Genomic DNA, 14,648 nt, shown 5'->3' with positions numbered 1-14,648 from the left:
GCTTGTAATGACTCTATTTCAAGTGTTTATTTCTGTTAATGTTGATGATTATGGCTTACAGCTAATGAAAACCCAAAAGTCATTATCTCAGTAAATTAGAATAATCAAAAAACACCTGCAAAGTCTTCCTAAGATTTAAAAATGTCCCTTATTCTGTTTCAGTAGGCTCCACAATCATGGGGAAGACTGCTGACTTGACAAATGTCCAGAAGGCAGTCATTGATACATTAAACAAGGAGGGGATGCCACAAAAGGTCATAGCTAAAGACCCTTTCTGTTCAGAATACTGTATCCAAGCATATTAATGGGAAGCTGAGTGGAAGGAAAAAGAGTGGTAGAAAAAGGTGCACAAGTAACCGGGATAACTACAGCCGTGAAAGAACTGTTAAGAAAATGCAAAAAATTCAAAAATTTGGGGGAGACTCACAAGGAGTGGACTACTGCAGGAGTCATTGCTTCAAGAGCCACCACACACAGATGTATCCAGGACATGGGCTACATGTGTCACATTCCTTGTGTCAAGCCACACATGACCAATAGACAGCCAGAAGCGTTTTACCTGGGCCAAAGAGAAAATGAACTGGACTGTTGCTCAGTGGTCCAAGGTGTTGTTTTCAGATGAAAGTAAATTTTACAGTGCATTTGGAAATCAACGTCTGGAGGAAGAGTGGAGACACACACAATCCAAGCTGCTTGAGGTCTAGTGTGAAATTTCCACAATCAGTGATGATTTGGGGAGCCATGTCATCTGCTGGTGTAGGTCCACTGTGTTTTATCATGACCAACGTCAGCACAGCCGTCTAGCAGGACATTTTAGAGCACTTCATGCTTCCCTCTGCGGACAAGCTTTTTGGAGATGGAAACTTAATTTTCCTGCAGGACTTGGCACCTGTCCACACTGCCAAAACTACCAATACCTGGTTTATATACAACAGTATCAGTGTGCTTGTCTGGCCAGCAAGGCCAGCAAACTCACCTGACCTTAACCCCATACAGAATCTATGGGGTATTTTGAAGAGGAAGATGAGAGACACCAGACTCAACAATGAAGACAAGCTGAAAGCTGCTATCAAAGCAACCTTGGCTTTCATAACACCTCAGCAGTGCCACAGGCTGATCGCCTCCATGCCACGCCGCATTGATGCAGTAATTGATGCAAAAGGAGCCCCGACCAAATATTGAGTGCATTTACTGAACATACATTTCAGTAGGCCAACATTTCGGATTTTAAAATCAGTTTTCAAATTGGTGTTAAAAGTATTCTAATTTAATGAGATAATGACTTTTGGGTTTTCATTGGCTGTAAGCCATAATCATCAACATTAACTGAAATAAACACATGAGATAGTTATTAGAAACAGAATGCTCTATCTAATATATGAGCTTCACTTTTTGTATTGAAGAACTGAAATAAATTCAATTTTTGATGATATTCTAATTTTGTTTGAAGCACCTGTACGTGGCTGAAGAGAGGGAAGGCCTACCTCACTACCTGGACTGACATTCTGGGTTCAAGACACTCCTGGCACTCTGGGCTCAGGGCGCACCCAAGACACGGCCAGTGCCCCGGGCTCAGAATACACCCAGTGGCCAAGACACAGCCGATGCCCAAAGCTCAGGACGTTCCCAAGTCCACAACACAGCCACTGCCTGTAGCTTAGGACGCTCCCGAGGCCCAGGATACAGCCGATGCCCGTAGCTCAGGACATTCCCAGGGTCCAGGACACAGCAGATGCCCATAGCTTACCACGCTCCCGAGTCCAAGGACACAGCCGGTGCGAAAAGCTCAGGACGCTCCCAGGGCCTAGGACACAGCCGGTATCCGGAGCTCAGGATGTTCCTGGGGCCCAGGACAGAGCCGATGCCCGGAGCACAGGACGCTCTCTGGGCCTAGGACACAGCCGATGCCAGGAGCAGAGTATGTTCTCTAGGTCAAGGACACAATCGATGCCCGAAGCACAGGATGCTCCCGGGGCCAAGGACACAGCCAATGCCCGGGGCCCAGTACACAGTCGTTGCCTGGAGCTCAGGACGTTCCCGGGGGCCCAGGACAAAGTCGTTGCCTGGAGCTCAGGACGTTCCCAGGGTCAAGGACAGAGCCAGGGTCCGTGGCTCAGGACGTTCCCGGGGCCCAGGACGTTCCCGGGGCCCAGGACACAGCCGATGCCCGGAGCACAGTACGTTCTCTAGGCCCAGGACACAGCCGATGCCCGGAGCACAGTACGTTCTCTGGGGCCAAGGACACAGCCGATGCCCGGAGCACAGGACGCTCCCGGGGCCAAGGACACAGCCGATGCCCGGAGCACAGGCCACAGACGTTGCCTGGAGCTCAGGACGTTCCCGGGGGCCCAGGCCAAAGTCGTTGCCTGGAGCTCAGGACGTTCCCGGGGGCCCAGGCCAAAGTCGTTGCCTGGAGCTCAGGACGTTCCCGGGGCCCAGGCCACAGTCGTTGCCTGGAGCTCAGGACGTTCCCGGGGCCCAGGCCACAGTCGTTGCCTGGAGCTCAGGACGTTCCCGGGGCCCAGGCCACAGTCGTTGCCTGGAGCTCAGGACGTTCCCGGGGCCCAGGCCACAGTCGTTGCCTGGAGCTCAGGACGTTCCCGGGGCCCAGGCCACAGTCGTTGCCTGGAGCTCAGGACGTTCCCGGGGCCCAGGCCACAGTCGTTGCCTGGAGCTCAGGACGTTCCCGGGGCCCAGGCCACAGTCGTTGCCTGGAGCTCTGGACGTTCCCGGGGCCCAGGCCACAGTCGTTGCCTGGAGCTCTGGACGTTCCCGGGGCCCAGGCCACAGTCGTTGCCTGGAGCTCTGGACGTTCCCGGGGCCCAGGCCACAGTCGTTGCCTGGAGCTCTGGACGTTCCCGGGGCCCAGGCCACAGTCGTTGCCTGGAGCTCAGGACGTTCCCGGGGCCCAGGCCACAGTCGTTGCCTGGAGCTCAGGACGTTCCCGGGGCCCAGGCCACAGTCGTTGCCTGGAGCTCAGGACGTTCCCGGGGCCCAGGCCACAGTCGTTGCCTGGGGCTCAGGACGTTCCCGGGGCCCAGGCCACAGTCGTTGCCTGGGGCTCAGGACGTTCCCGGGGCCCAGGCCACAGTCGTTGCCTGGAGCTCAGGACGTTCCCGGGGCCCAGGCCACAGTCGTTGCCTGGAGCTCTGGACGTTCCCGGGGCCCAGGCCACAGTCGTTGCCTGGAGCTCTGGACGTTCCCGGGGCCCAGGCCACAGTCGTTGCCTGGAGCTCAGGACGTTCCCGGGGCCCAGGCCACAGTCGTTGCCTGGAGCTCAGGACGTTCCCGGGGCCCAGGCCACAGTCGTTGCCTGGAGCTCAGGACGTTCCCGGGGCCCAGGCCACAGTCGTTGCCTGGAGCTCAGGACGTTCCCGGGGCCCAGGCCACAGTCGTTGCCTGGGGCTCAGGACGTTCCCGGGGCCCAGGCCACAGTCGTTGCCTGGGGCTCAGGACGTTCCCGGGGCCCAGGCCACAGTCGTTGCCTGGGGCTCAGGACGTTCCCGGGGCCCAGGCCACAGTCGTTGCCTGGGGCTCAGGACGTTCCCGGGGCCCAGGCCACAGTCGTTGCCTGGGGCTCAGGACGTTCCCGGGGCCCAGGCCACAGTCGTTGCCTGGGGCTCAGGACGTTCCCGGGGCCCAGGCCACAGTCGTTGCCTGGGGCTCAGGACGTTCCCGGGGCCCAGGCCACAGTCGTTGCCTGGGGCTCAGGACGTTCCCGGGGCCCAGGCCACAGTCGTTGCCTGGAGCTCAGGACGTTCCCGGGGCCCAGGCCACAGTCGTTGCCTGGAGCTCAGGACGTTCCCGGGGCCCAGGCCACAGTCGTTGCCTGGAGCTCAGGACGTTCCCGGGGCCCAGGCCACAGTCGTTGCCTGGAGCTCAGGACGTTCCCGGGGCCCAGGCCACAGTCGTTGCCTGGAGCTCAGGACGTTCCCGGGGCCCAGGCCACAGTCGTTGCCTGGAGCTCAGGACGTTCCCGGGGCCCAGGCCACAGTCGTTGCCTGGAGCTCTGGACGTTCCCGGGGCCCAGGCCACAGTCGTTGCCTGGAGCTCTGGACGTTCCCGGGGCCCAGGCCACAGTCGTTGCCTGGAGCTCTGGACGTTCCCGGGGCCCAGGCCACAGTCGTTGCCTGGAGCTCAGGACGTTCCCGGGGCCCAGGCCACAGTCGTTGCCTGGGGCTCAGGACGTTCCCGGGGCCCAGGCCACAGTCGTTGCCTGGGGCTCAGGACGTTCCCGGGGCCCAGGCCACAGTCGTTGCCTGGGGCTCAGGACGTTCCCGGGGCCCAGGCCACAGTCGTTGCCTGGGGCTCAGGACGTTCCCGGGGCCCAGGCCACAGTCGTTGCCTGGGGCTCAGGACGTTCCCGGGGCCCAGGCCACAGTCGTTGCCTGGGGCTCAGGACGTTCCCGGGGCCCAGGCCACAGTCGTTGCCTGGAGCTCAGGACGTTCCCGGGGCCCAGGCCACAGTCGTTGCCTGGAGCTCAGGACGTTCCCGGGGCCCAGGCCACAGTCGTTGCCTGGAGCTCAGGACGTTCCCGGGGCCCAGGCCACAGTCGTTGCCTGGAGCTCAGGACGTTCCCGGGGCCCAGGCCACAGTCGTTGCCTGGAGCTCAGGACGTTCCCGGGGCCCAGGCCACAGTCGTTGCCTGGAGCTCAGGACGTTCCCGGGGCCCAGGCCACAGTCGTTGCCTGGAGCTCAGGATGTTCCCGGGGCCCAGGCCACAGTCGTTGCCTGGAGCTCAGGACGTTCCCGGGGCCCAGGACATTCCCGGGGTCAAGGACAGAGCCAGTGCCCGTGGCTCAGGACGTTCCAGGGGCCCAGGACACAGCCATTGCCAGGAGCTCAGGACGTTCCCGGGGTCAAGGACAGAGCCAGTGCTCATGGCTCAGGACGTTCCCTGGGCCCAGGGAATAGCCATTGCCTGGAGCTCAGGACGTTCCCGGGGTCAAGGACACAGCCGCTGCCTGTAGCTTAGGACGCTACCGGGGTCAAGGATAGGGCCAGTGCCCGTGGCTCAGGACGTTCCCGGGGCCCAGGACACAGTCGTTGCCTGGAGCTCAGGACATTCCCAGGGCCCAGGACACAGTCATTGCCTGGAGCTCAGGATGTTCCCGGAGCCCAGGAAACAGCCGCTGCCTGTAACTTAGAAAGCTCCCGGGGTCGAGAAAAGAGCCAGTGTCCGTGGCTCAGTACGTTCCCGGGGCCCAGGACACAGTCGTTGCCTGGAGCTCAGGACATTCCCAGGACACAGTCATTGCCTGGAGCTCAGGACATTCCCAGGACACAGTCATTGCCTGGAGCTCAGGACATTCCCAGGACACAGTCATTGCCTGGAGCTCAGGATGTTCCCGGAGCCCAGGAAACAGCCGCTGCCTGTAGCTTAGAACGCTCCCGGGGTCAAGGAAAGCCAGTGCCCGTGGCTCAGTACGTTCCCGGGGCTCAAGACACAGTCGTTGACTGGAGCTCAGGACGTTGCCGGGGCCCAGGACACAGTCGCTGCCTGTAGCTTAGGACGTTCCCGGGGTCAAGGACAGAGCCAGTGCCCATGGCTCAGTATGTTCCCGTTGCCCAGGACACAGTCGTTGCCTGGAGCTCATGACATAGCCGGGGCCCGGGACACAGATGTTGCCTGGAGCTTAGGACGTTCCCGAAGCCCAACACACAGTCGCTGCCTGGAGCTTAGGACGTTCCCGGGGTCAAGGACAGAGCCAGTGTGTGTGGCTCAGGACGCTCATGGGGCACAGGACGCAGCCAGCGCCCCGTATGCTGTGGGGGAGTCAGGACGCTGCCGGGGGCTCAGGACACATCACTCTGGACAAGTCTGCACTAAGCGACCTGCAGCCAGGAGCAGAGGTCAGAGGTGAGCGCAGATCAATAGCGCATCCCTGATGACAGAGGCCCCAGCCTTCAATGTGCACAGCCTGATACACGACCCTCATACAGACACATACACAGTGATCCCCACTGCACGCCCACCATGTACCCCACCCTCCATGAATGACGTGGTCGGCGCCGTGGTACTTACTTGTCATCCTGCTCTGGACTCGCCCCGGGCTCGGCCGTGCTCGGCTCTGGCGCCACTTGCTCGGCGCCTTTCTGCTCAGCGGAGTCCTCGGGTTTGGAGCAGAAGCCCCTGGCTCGGGATAACTGAGTCACCCACAACCTTCCAGCGCTGCTGCTGTCGTCTACGCCATAGCCGGAGCGTCCTCTGCTGCCGGCGCTCACTCTTACGGCGCATGTTCTCCAGAGATGCCGGCCGTCCAAAATGACACGTCTCATCACTAGCGATCTTCCAAAGCGGATCATAATGGTGGTGTGCGGCCGGTCCTCGGCGCCAGGTACACGGTACAGGAGCCGCTGTGTACAATCCGCTGTGTTTGCAGGCGGAGGAAAGCGGAGGCGCCGTCCTGATTGGTGATCGTCAGCAGCTGTCACCTGGGAGTGTCAGGATTGGCGGCCACAAGGAGCGGCCAGGCGGGGATTACTGAGGCTCCGCCCTGTACTGGCAGGGGGGCTCACAGGAAGCTGGCCGGGGGGATTGCAGCAGTTTATGCCCATGCTGGAGATGCTTCCTTATTCGGCCACTTAGCCCTAAAAATGGATTTTCTTTTTGTACAGGATTAATAACAAGGAGAAATAATCACAATAATAAAATACACTGCAGGATGCCAGGAGGTGAACACAACTAAGTGTCGACGAGGCTGAACTTGGTTTCTTATTCATTCGGTTGTGTTTTGCCGCATTAGACGACGCATGCGTCGTTTCGTCGTCTGCGGTTTGGCGCTGTAAACGCTACATGTAGTAATTTTAAAGGCGTCAATTTGCCGCCTAGAAACATATGCGGTTGTTAGCGGAAGGAAAGAGGCAAAAAAGCGCATTACTATCTATGAGAACGCATGCGTTGCACCACAGGAAAACATGTTTAGACATTGAGTAGCCACCCCCCCCCGCATGCAACCTGATAAAGGGAGGGAGTGGACATTTGCAGGGCACAACTCAGCAGACTGGGAACAAGAGCAGAAGCAGCAGGCCAGGCACAGGAAGGAATCTACACTCTGAACATTGTGAGTATATCCTAGCCAATATCTTTATTTTCTGTCTCTGTATGTCCTAATTTCTGTCCTTTCTTTCTGCATGCATCAGAATGTCATCTTCTTTCCCACATCACACATATCCGAACTCATCATCTTTCCCCCATCACACGTATCCTCCCTACCTGATCTATTTATTATGGTAAACGGCATCACGTTCTGTCCCGCACCTGAAATCCGCTGCCTTGGGGTAACTCTCGACTCTGCCTTGTCCTTCAAACCGCACGTTCAAACTCTTGCCACCTCCTGTCGCCTCCAACTCAAAAATATTGCCAGAATCCGTCCCTTCCTCACCCCACAATCTACTAAGACTCTTGTATAATGAGCAGTAAAAAAGAAAAGAGTCAAGCGCACAATCAGCACCGCTCACCTGTGTTCCCACCTCCACATCGCAGTTAAAGTCCTGATACCACAACTTATGGGGTGCTCGTGAAAAAATGAAACAGTCTTTGTAAATTGTAAAAATAAGAGGAACGAGCACTCACCATAGGTACATGCAATGTCTTTATTGTGGCTTCATTCGTAAAAACAGCAAGGCAGTACAAAAAGAACCTTCGGTTCCTAATAGACGACGATCATTTCGCTCATCTGAGCTTCAACGGGTCTACAGGTGACGCCTGGAGATTAGGTATATATAGTGTTTCCGTGTGCACGGTCCACCTGTTTCTATAGACGTCACCTGATTAGGAAAGCCTATTTATTAAAACATACTTTAAACCAATGGAACAAAACAGTGGAACAACATGGAAAAATGAAACACAATACACATTAGGAAACGTACTATAAATACGCCTATATGACAAATGCGATGAAAAACACTGACAGGTCTAAGCGATCATTCAATCCAAGCGGGCCCGTTGTTAGTTGTTATTAAGGAAAGAGGAGAGGTGGATTTTGAGACTAAACGCAACGGGCCCGCTTGGATTGAATGATCGCTTAGACCTGTCAGTGTTTTTGTAACGATCGTCGTCTATTAGGAACCGAAGGTTCTTTTTGTACTGCCTTGCTGTTTTTACGAATGAAGCCACAATAAAGACATTGCATGTACCTATGGTGAGTGCTCGTTCCTCTTATTTTTACAATTTACTAAGACTCTTGTGCATGTCCTTATCATCTCCCGCCTCGACTACTGCAACACCCTCCTCTGTGGCCTCCCCGCTAACTCTCTTGCACCGCTCCAGTCTGTCCTCAACTCTGCTCCCCGGCTAATCCACCTCTCTCCTCGCTACTCCCCTGCTTCTCCCCTTTGCAAATCCCTCCACTGGCTCCCAATTCCCCAACGAATCCAGTTCAAACTACTAACACTGATCTACAAAGCCATCCACAACCTGTCCCCTCCCTATATCTCTGAACTGATCTCCAAATACCTTCCCTCGCGTAATCTCCGATCCTCCCAAGACCTCCTACTCTCCATCACACATATTCGGTCCTCACACAACCGCCTCCAAGATTTCTCCCGAATATCCCCCATCCTCTGGAATTCCATGCCTCAACACGTCCGACTATCCACCACCCTCGGATCCTTCAGACGGAACCTGAAAACCCATCTCTTCAAGAAAGCCTACAGCCTGCAATAACCATTCTGCTGCCTCGCCATCGCCAGAGCAGCCGCCTCACCACCGCCAGAGCTGCTGCACCTCCGACCTTCTGTCTCTTCCCCACTATCCCATAGAATGTAAGTCCGTAAGGACAGGGTCCTCTCCCCTCTGTATCAGTCTGTCACTGTAAACTTGTTTACTGTAAACGATATTTATAACCCTGGATGTAACCCCTTTCTCATGTACAGCACCATGGAATTAATGGTGCTATATAAATAAATAATAATAATAATCTTCTGAGGAGGAGCAAAGGCCTGGGCCTGCACAAGCCGAACATGTCAGTGGAGTACTCACATCCTCAGATTGGTAAGTATTCACTGTCACATCTACACATGTGTCAATTTTTTTTCTTCCTTTTTTTGGAGCACTTCTTCCAATGCGGCAGAGGCTGAGCAGGAGCAGCGGGGTCACGATCGAGTGGAAAGGCGGCAGCATGTACGTATACCTGGCTGACTGTTTATTGTATCCTCGCTTTACTATTCTTGAATGTTCATTTCTTTACTTTCCTCTTTCTTTACCTTTTTCTTCTTGACTCCTTTTGTTTCTTGACTTTCAATATTCATGCCTGTTTTCTGTCTGTTTTCTTTCTTTACCTTATGTTAATGTATCCAACATTAATGTCTTTATTTATTTTTTAGGTTCCAGAACGGGATGAGGACCTCATTGAAAATGACCTCCTTATCTCCCTGGTGCTTGAGCGAGTCCCATTGTGGGACACCCGGGTTCCACAGCACTTGGACAACGTGACGATCCGGCGGCTATGGAATGAGGAGGCCAAAGCGATGTGGGATGGCTGGGACAATGCCTCAACTTGGGTCCGAAATGCATTTTGTAAGTATTGCAATGCAGTGTGATACAGCAGTGACCTTGGCCGTGACCACACAACTGTGTGTGATGAGAGAAACTCTCTCTTACGAGTTTCTCTCATCACACACAGTTGTGTGAGCATGGCCAAAAGTCCATTGTCTAACCATAATTTTTGTTTTTTTCAACAGTGCTCAAAGTCAAAACACGCTGGCATTTGATGAAGGATCGCTTCAACAAGGACCTTTGTCAAGAGAGCCGGGTACCCTGTGGATCCGAAAATATAAATACCACCGCATTCTGGCATTTTTGAGACCGGTCCTTGACCAGAGGACGTACCGTATTTTTCCGACTATAAGACGCAATTTTTTTCCTGCAAATTTGTGAGGAAAGTGTTATGACCTGGTGGTTAAGGAGCAACATGAGACGAGCTCTGAGGAGGTGGTATCTGTACTGACCGCAGTTCCTGATCCTAACACCAACACTAGAAATAGCCGTGGGATGTTCCTGTCACTCCCTAGACACCTCGTCACAGCCTGAGAACTAACTACCCCTAAAGATGGAAACAGAAAGCTATCTTGCCTCAGAGAAAATCCCCAAAGGAAAGATAGCCCCCCACAAATATTGACTGTGAGTGGAGAGGGAAATGACATACACAGAATGAAAACAAGATTTAGCAAAGGAGGCCAATACTAACTAGATAGACAGGACAGGAAAGTATACTGTGTGGTCAGTATTAAAAGCTAAAAATCCACACAGAGTTTACAAAAAATCTCCACACCGACTCACGGTGTGGAGGGGCAAATCTGCTTCCCCAGAGCTTCCAGCTAAGGTGAAAATATACTGACAAGCTGGACAAGAAAAAACATAACATGAGCTGAACGATTAAGTCCACAGAAAGTGGACAACAAAAGAACAAGCAAGGACTTATCTTTGCCGAAATGGACAGGCTATCAGAGAAATCCAAGGAAAGATCTGAATCCAACCAAGAAACATTGACAGCTGGCACTGGCTGAAGACTAGAGCCAGGCTAAATAGCAGAGCCAGGAGAGACGATCAGTGGAAGCAGCTGCTAATGCTAAACGCAAGGAGCAGCAGTTCCACTCAAAACCACCAGAGGGAGCCCAAGGGCAGAATTCACAAAAGTACCATTTACAACCACCGGAGGGAGCCCAAGAACGGAATTCACAACAGGAAAGTGTGGGTGTGTCAGGACTCTGAACATTTTGATTACCTTTTGTGCATTACTGCCCTTTTCCAAGATGGCGTCTTTGGTCTCATGTGCACTTCCTGCTATAAAACTCCACCCCATCCTTCAGTCTGTGCTAGAGTATTCTGCCTTGCATCCAGCTCCTGATGACTCCCTGGCTTTGCACCTGCTCCTGTGAACCTGTGTGGAGATCCTGCTGCTCAGCTCTGAGTTTTTGCTGCATACATCAGTTTCCAGTAATCCTCCATCTGGCTGCTTGTGTTTGTTTCCATCTGCATTTGCTGGACATGTAAGCTGTTGCTGCTCTGCGTAAACCTGAGACTTTTACCCAGGCCTCCCTGGTTGTGCTAAGATATTATTTGAACTGCCTTATAAGCATATCTATCTGTGTTTGGACTACCAAGGACTTATTCCTGTCAAGTATCCTCAAGAATAATTGTGCTTCATAGACTTTCTGCGTGATTGCATTTTTCTCTGAAGTTTCCTATAGACTGTTAAGCTGCGTTTAATATTTACACCAAGTGTTGTGGACTTGAGTTTCTCTCTGCACCTGTTTTAATCACCGTGTGATAATATAGACTTTACCACTGATAAAACTGTGTACTGTAGTTGTCTTGTTCCATGCAAAGAGTCTCCTGAGTTATCCCTTATAATCTTTACAGGATACTCTAGCCTCAAAAGAGGAGACTGCTGGAACGATGACTGCAGAAAGCTGACTAGAGTAGGTGTTCTCCATAATTAGATCACTGCAGAAAGATGTGGAAGGGCTGCAAAAGAAGTTTGGAAGCTTTGAACACAATCAACAAGTGTCTGGACAAACTTTGCAGGACTTAAGCACCCGCATGGCAGCCCAGGAAAACAAACTTGCTGGCATAGAGTGCCAGTATGGACGGGCTTTTCAGGACATAAGAACGCAAATGGCTGCACAAGCGACTTTACCATTTGGGCAACCGCCACCAGCTAGCCCTCCTAAATTACCCCCATTCAGATTTAATGGTGATCGCGACAAATTTCATGGCTTTGTGAATCAATGTATGCTATATTTTGATGTGCATGCTGGCCATTTTCCTAATGATAGATCCAAAGTATTGTGTGTAATAATGCTGCTGACCGCACGAGCGCTCGCCTGGGCGAATCTGATGATTGAGTCTCGTGACCCGCGGTTAAATAATTTGGATGATTTTTTTGCCTCTATGGCATTAATGTTTGATGACCCTAATCGCCGTGCAACCGCTGAATCTGCTTTATTGTCTTTACGCCAGGCTAAACGTTCTGTTATTGAGTATGCTACTGATTCGGGAGATTAGCATTAAATACTAATTGGCCAAAAAAGAGAGAAAAAGAGTTGGACTAACACAGGCTCGCACAACCACGTAATATAAAAAATATCAAACTTTTATTAAACACCACAAACAAAACATGTAAAAACAATTAAAACCACATCATGTGTACATGATAACACTCCCATTCGCAAGCGATATCTCAATCAGAGCATAGGTAAATCAGATGTTAGTAAATGCAAAAGATATATTGACATATATAAATAGCACCGTCCTCCCTCATATATACAGCCTGCTGCCTAAAAGGAAACCCATATAAAAAGTCATCATAAGACAAGGAACATCCAAAATTCTATACAATGGGTCTTTATACTACCTGATAGTAGATCCTTATGTTATAATAACACCAACCAAAAATTCAGACAAGGTATATAGGACTAGTTTGAATAAAGCATGTGTGCTGAGGAGGAGATGGAAAAAAGGTGCTACTGAGCAAATAAGATGAACCTCACGTCATGAATGCCCAGAGAGAAGAGATAAAATAGACTGGAGCCCAAATGCTTTGTGGCTATAATAGCCAAGCCAGTCTACATGCTATAAGTAGCCAAAGTGCAGCTGGAATGGGGTGTAAGAAGAGAAGCGACCCCACGCGTATCGCTGCCGCAGCAGCTTCATCAGGGGAAGTGCATGTTGCGGTGAAATAGCTCCAGTTTTAATATACTTAGTAATTGCACAGATTACATACCGCTGTGTTGCCACGGAGAAGGGGGGCATATACCGGAAGACGCCTTGGCCGCAATGAGGGAAGATAGAGCGGAAGTGTCAGGGGTCTCCATGGAGACCGTTGGCGCATGCGCATTCGCGGCTCGAGTACCGAGCCGTGTTGCGCACGCGCCGAGCGCTGGGAGCGCCCAAAGCCGAGGCAAAGGAAAAAGAAGAAGAAAGAGCACAGATAAAAGGGGCCATGTAATGGAAAATACACAACGGGAAACAAATGTAGCCCAAATAAACCATTGGAATACATGTAGAAAACCTGCTGCAGGAGGAAAAATCAGTAGTTAGTTGGTACACATATAGATATGCTGGCAAAAATAACCACACATATATTACATTTATATATATACAAATACACATATGGTATAAATCTGCATGCGTATAAATTGAACAAGTACAAAGGATTCAAAACTCATTTTATGTGCTTCCTTCACATGAGAGCAAGCACTGCACAATAACCAAACATAAGGGAGGGTCTAATAGAGACACCTCCAAAAGTTGAGGGTCCCTCATTAATGGAATGTATCGGGATCCATTCATATCATGCGTTTATTTTTCGTGGAGACACCCAGTCCCAAAGTGGAGAGTGTTCATCCGATGGCCACAACCTTCATTGCTGAAGCGCCGAAAAGTCCATTATTAGTCCATTTTTTAAAACATATATTTAAATCCATAATCCCGAGGATCCCAGGTCATATACAGGAGAGAGCATCCCACTTATTCCTGAGAATGTGCAGTATTTAATGCAGCGGATTGAGACTCAGAAGAAGGGCTAAAAGTGGCGATGGAGAAAAGAAGGGGAGAAAAACATGTAAATACAAGTATACCAAATAACCATCTCTAAATATAGCCACTAGCCCAAAAATCCCGTAAAAAGAAGTTCCTCATTCAAACCCAAAGGAGCTACTGTTTGAAGTTGGAAAATCCACCTAGATTCCATTTGTAGGAGTAATTTACGCCTGTCACCCCCTCTCTCACTGGAGGTAAGCTTTTGTAGGCCCACCACCCTGAGGCAGGCTGAAGAACCGCCATGCATGGTTAGAAAATGCTCTGCCACTGGAGTAAGGATATTACCCTTCCTTTTGTCCGAGGCTGCTAAACGCACCGTAGACATATGCTTCTGGGCCCGTTTCCGCAGTTCCTGAGAGGTCTGCCCAACATACACCATATTACAGGGGCAGATGAGGGCATACACAACATCCCTGGACCTGCAATTAATATAAGCCTTTAGAGGATGTCTGCTGAGCCTGGTAAGATGTACAAAAAGATCACGAGTGGGAACCATGTGGGGACACATGTTACAATCCCCACATGGAAATGATCCCTTGAGAACAATACCCCTGTTCAATTTTACCGTCGATCTTTTAAAATGGCTCCTCGTAAGTAGATCCCTCAAATTAGGAGCACGTCTTGCTGTCATAAGAGGTCTATTGCTGGTGACCTCCACAGTTTGTGAATCTGCCCGAAGAATCTGCCAGTGTCTGGATAGAATATCACTGACCTGTTTCCAATTATTGTTATAATCGGTGATAAATCTTGTTTGTACTTCTTGGCATTGCTTCTTCGACAATAAAAGTGATTTTTGATCATGTCCTCTTGCTCTTTAGAAAGCCGTGGAGATTACGCGTTTTGGATAGCCCCTCTGTCGGAACCTATCCGAAAGGTCCCGGGCCTGGATTGAGAAATCACAATCAAGGGTACAGTTGTGTCTCACACGTAAGAACTGTCCCGTAGGTACACCCACCTTAGTGTGCCAGGGATGGAAGCTGGAAAACTCCAGGAGCACATTTTTCGCAGTGGGTTTTCGAAAGAGGTTAGTTGCCAAGCGATTCGCATGCTTGAATATCTTCAAGTCCAAGAAAGTAATCTCACTGTCAGAGATGGAGTGGG

The 14,648-nt window shown here is 51.6% G+C and overlaps 1 protein-coding gene and 1 long non-coding RNA gene across 6 annotated transcripts in view; one reads left to right on the top strand and one right to left on the bottom strand.

Annotated features, from left to right (window-relative positions):
* Positions 1-6,432, bottom strand: part of GLS (glutaminase) — a 746,320-nt gene extending 739,888 nt beyond the window's left edge. For all 5 annotated transcript variants that reach the window (XR_013218256.1, XM_077275591.1, XM_077275592.1 and 2 more), the window contains exon 1: positions 6,027-6,432. Coding sequence is in view for 4 of the 5 variants with exons in the window: in XM_077275591.1 (XP_077131706.1) it covers positions 6,027-6,307 (281 nt within the window). In the remaining variant the exon portion in view is untranslated. The remainder of the gene's footprint in view (positions 1-6,026) is intronic.
* A 1,718-nt stretch (positions 6,433-8,150) lies between these two features.
* Positions 8,151-14,227, top strand: LOC143786319 (uncharacterized). Its single transcript, XR_013218257.1, has 3 exons — positions 8,151-9,125; positions 9,329-9,521; positions 9,686-14,227. It is a non-coding gene; the product is annotated as an uncharacterized LOC143786319 (long non-coding RNA).
* Positions 14,228-14,648: the final 421 nt, after the last annotated feature.

Source organism: Ranitomeya variabilis, chromosome 7 (genome assembly GCF_051348905.1).
Source record: "Ranitomeya variabilis isolate aRanVar5 chromosome 7, aRanVar5.hap1, whole genome shotgun sequence".
Lineage (NCBI taxonomy): Eukaryota > Metazoa > Chordata > Amphibia > Anura > Dendrobatidae > Ranitomeya > Ranitomeya variabilis.
This window is presented reverse-complemented; position numbering and strand designations above follow the sequence as displayed.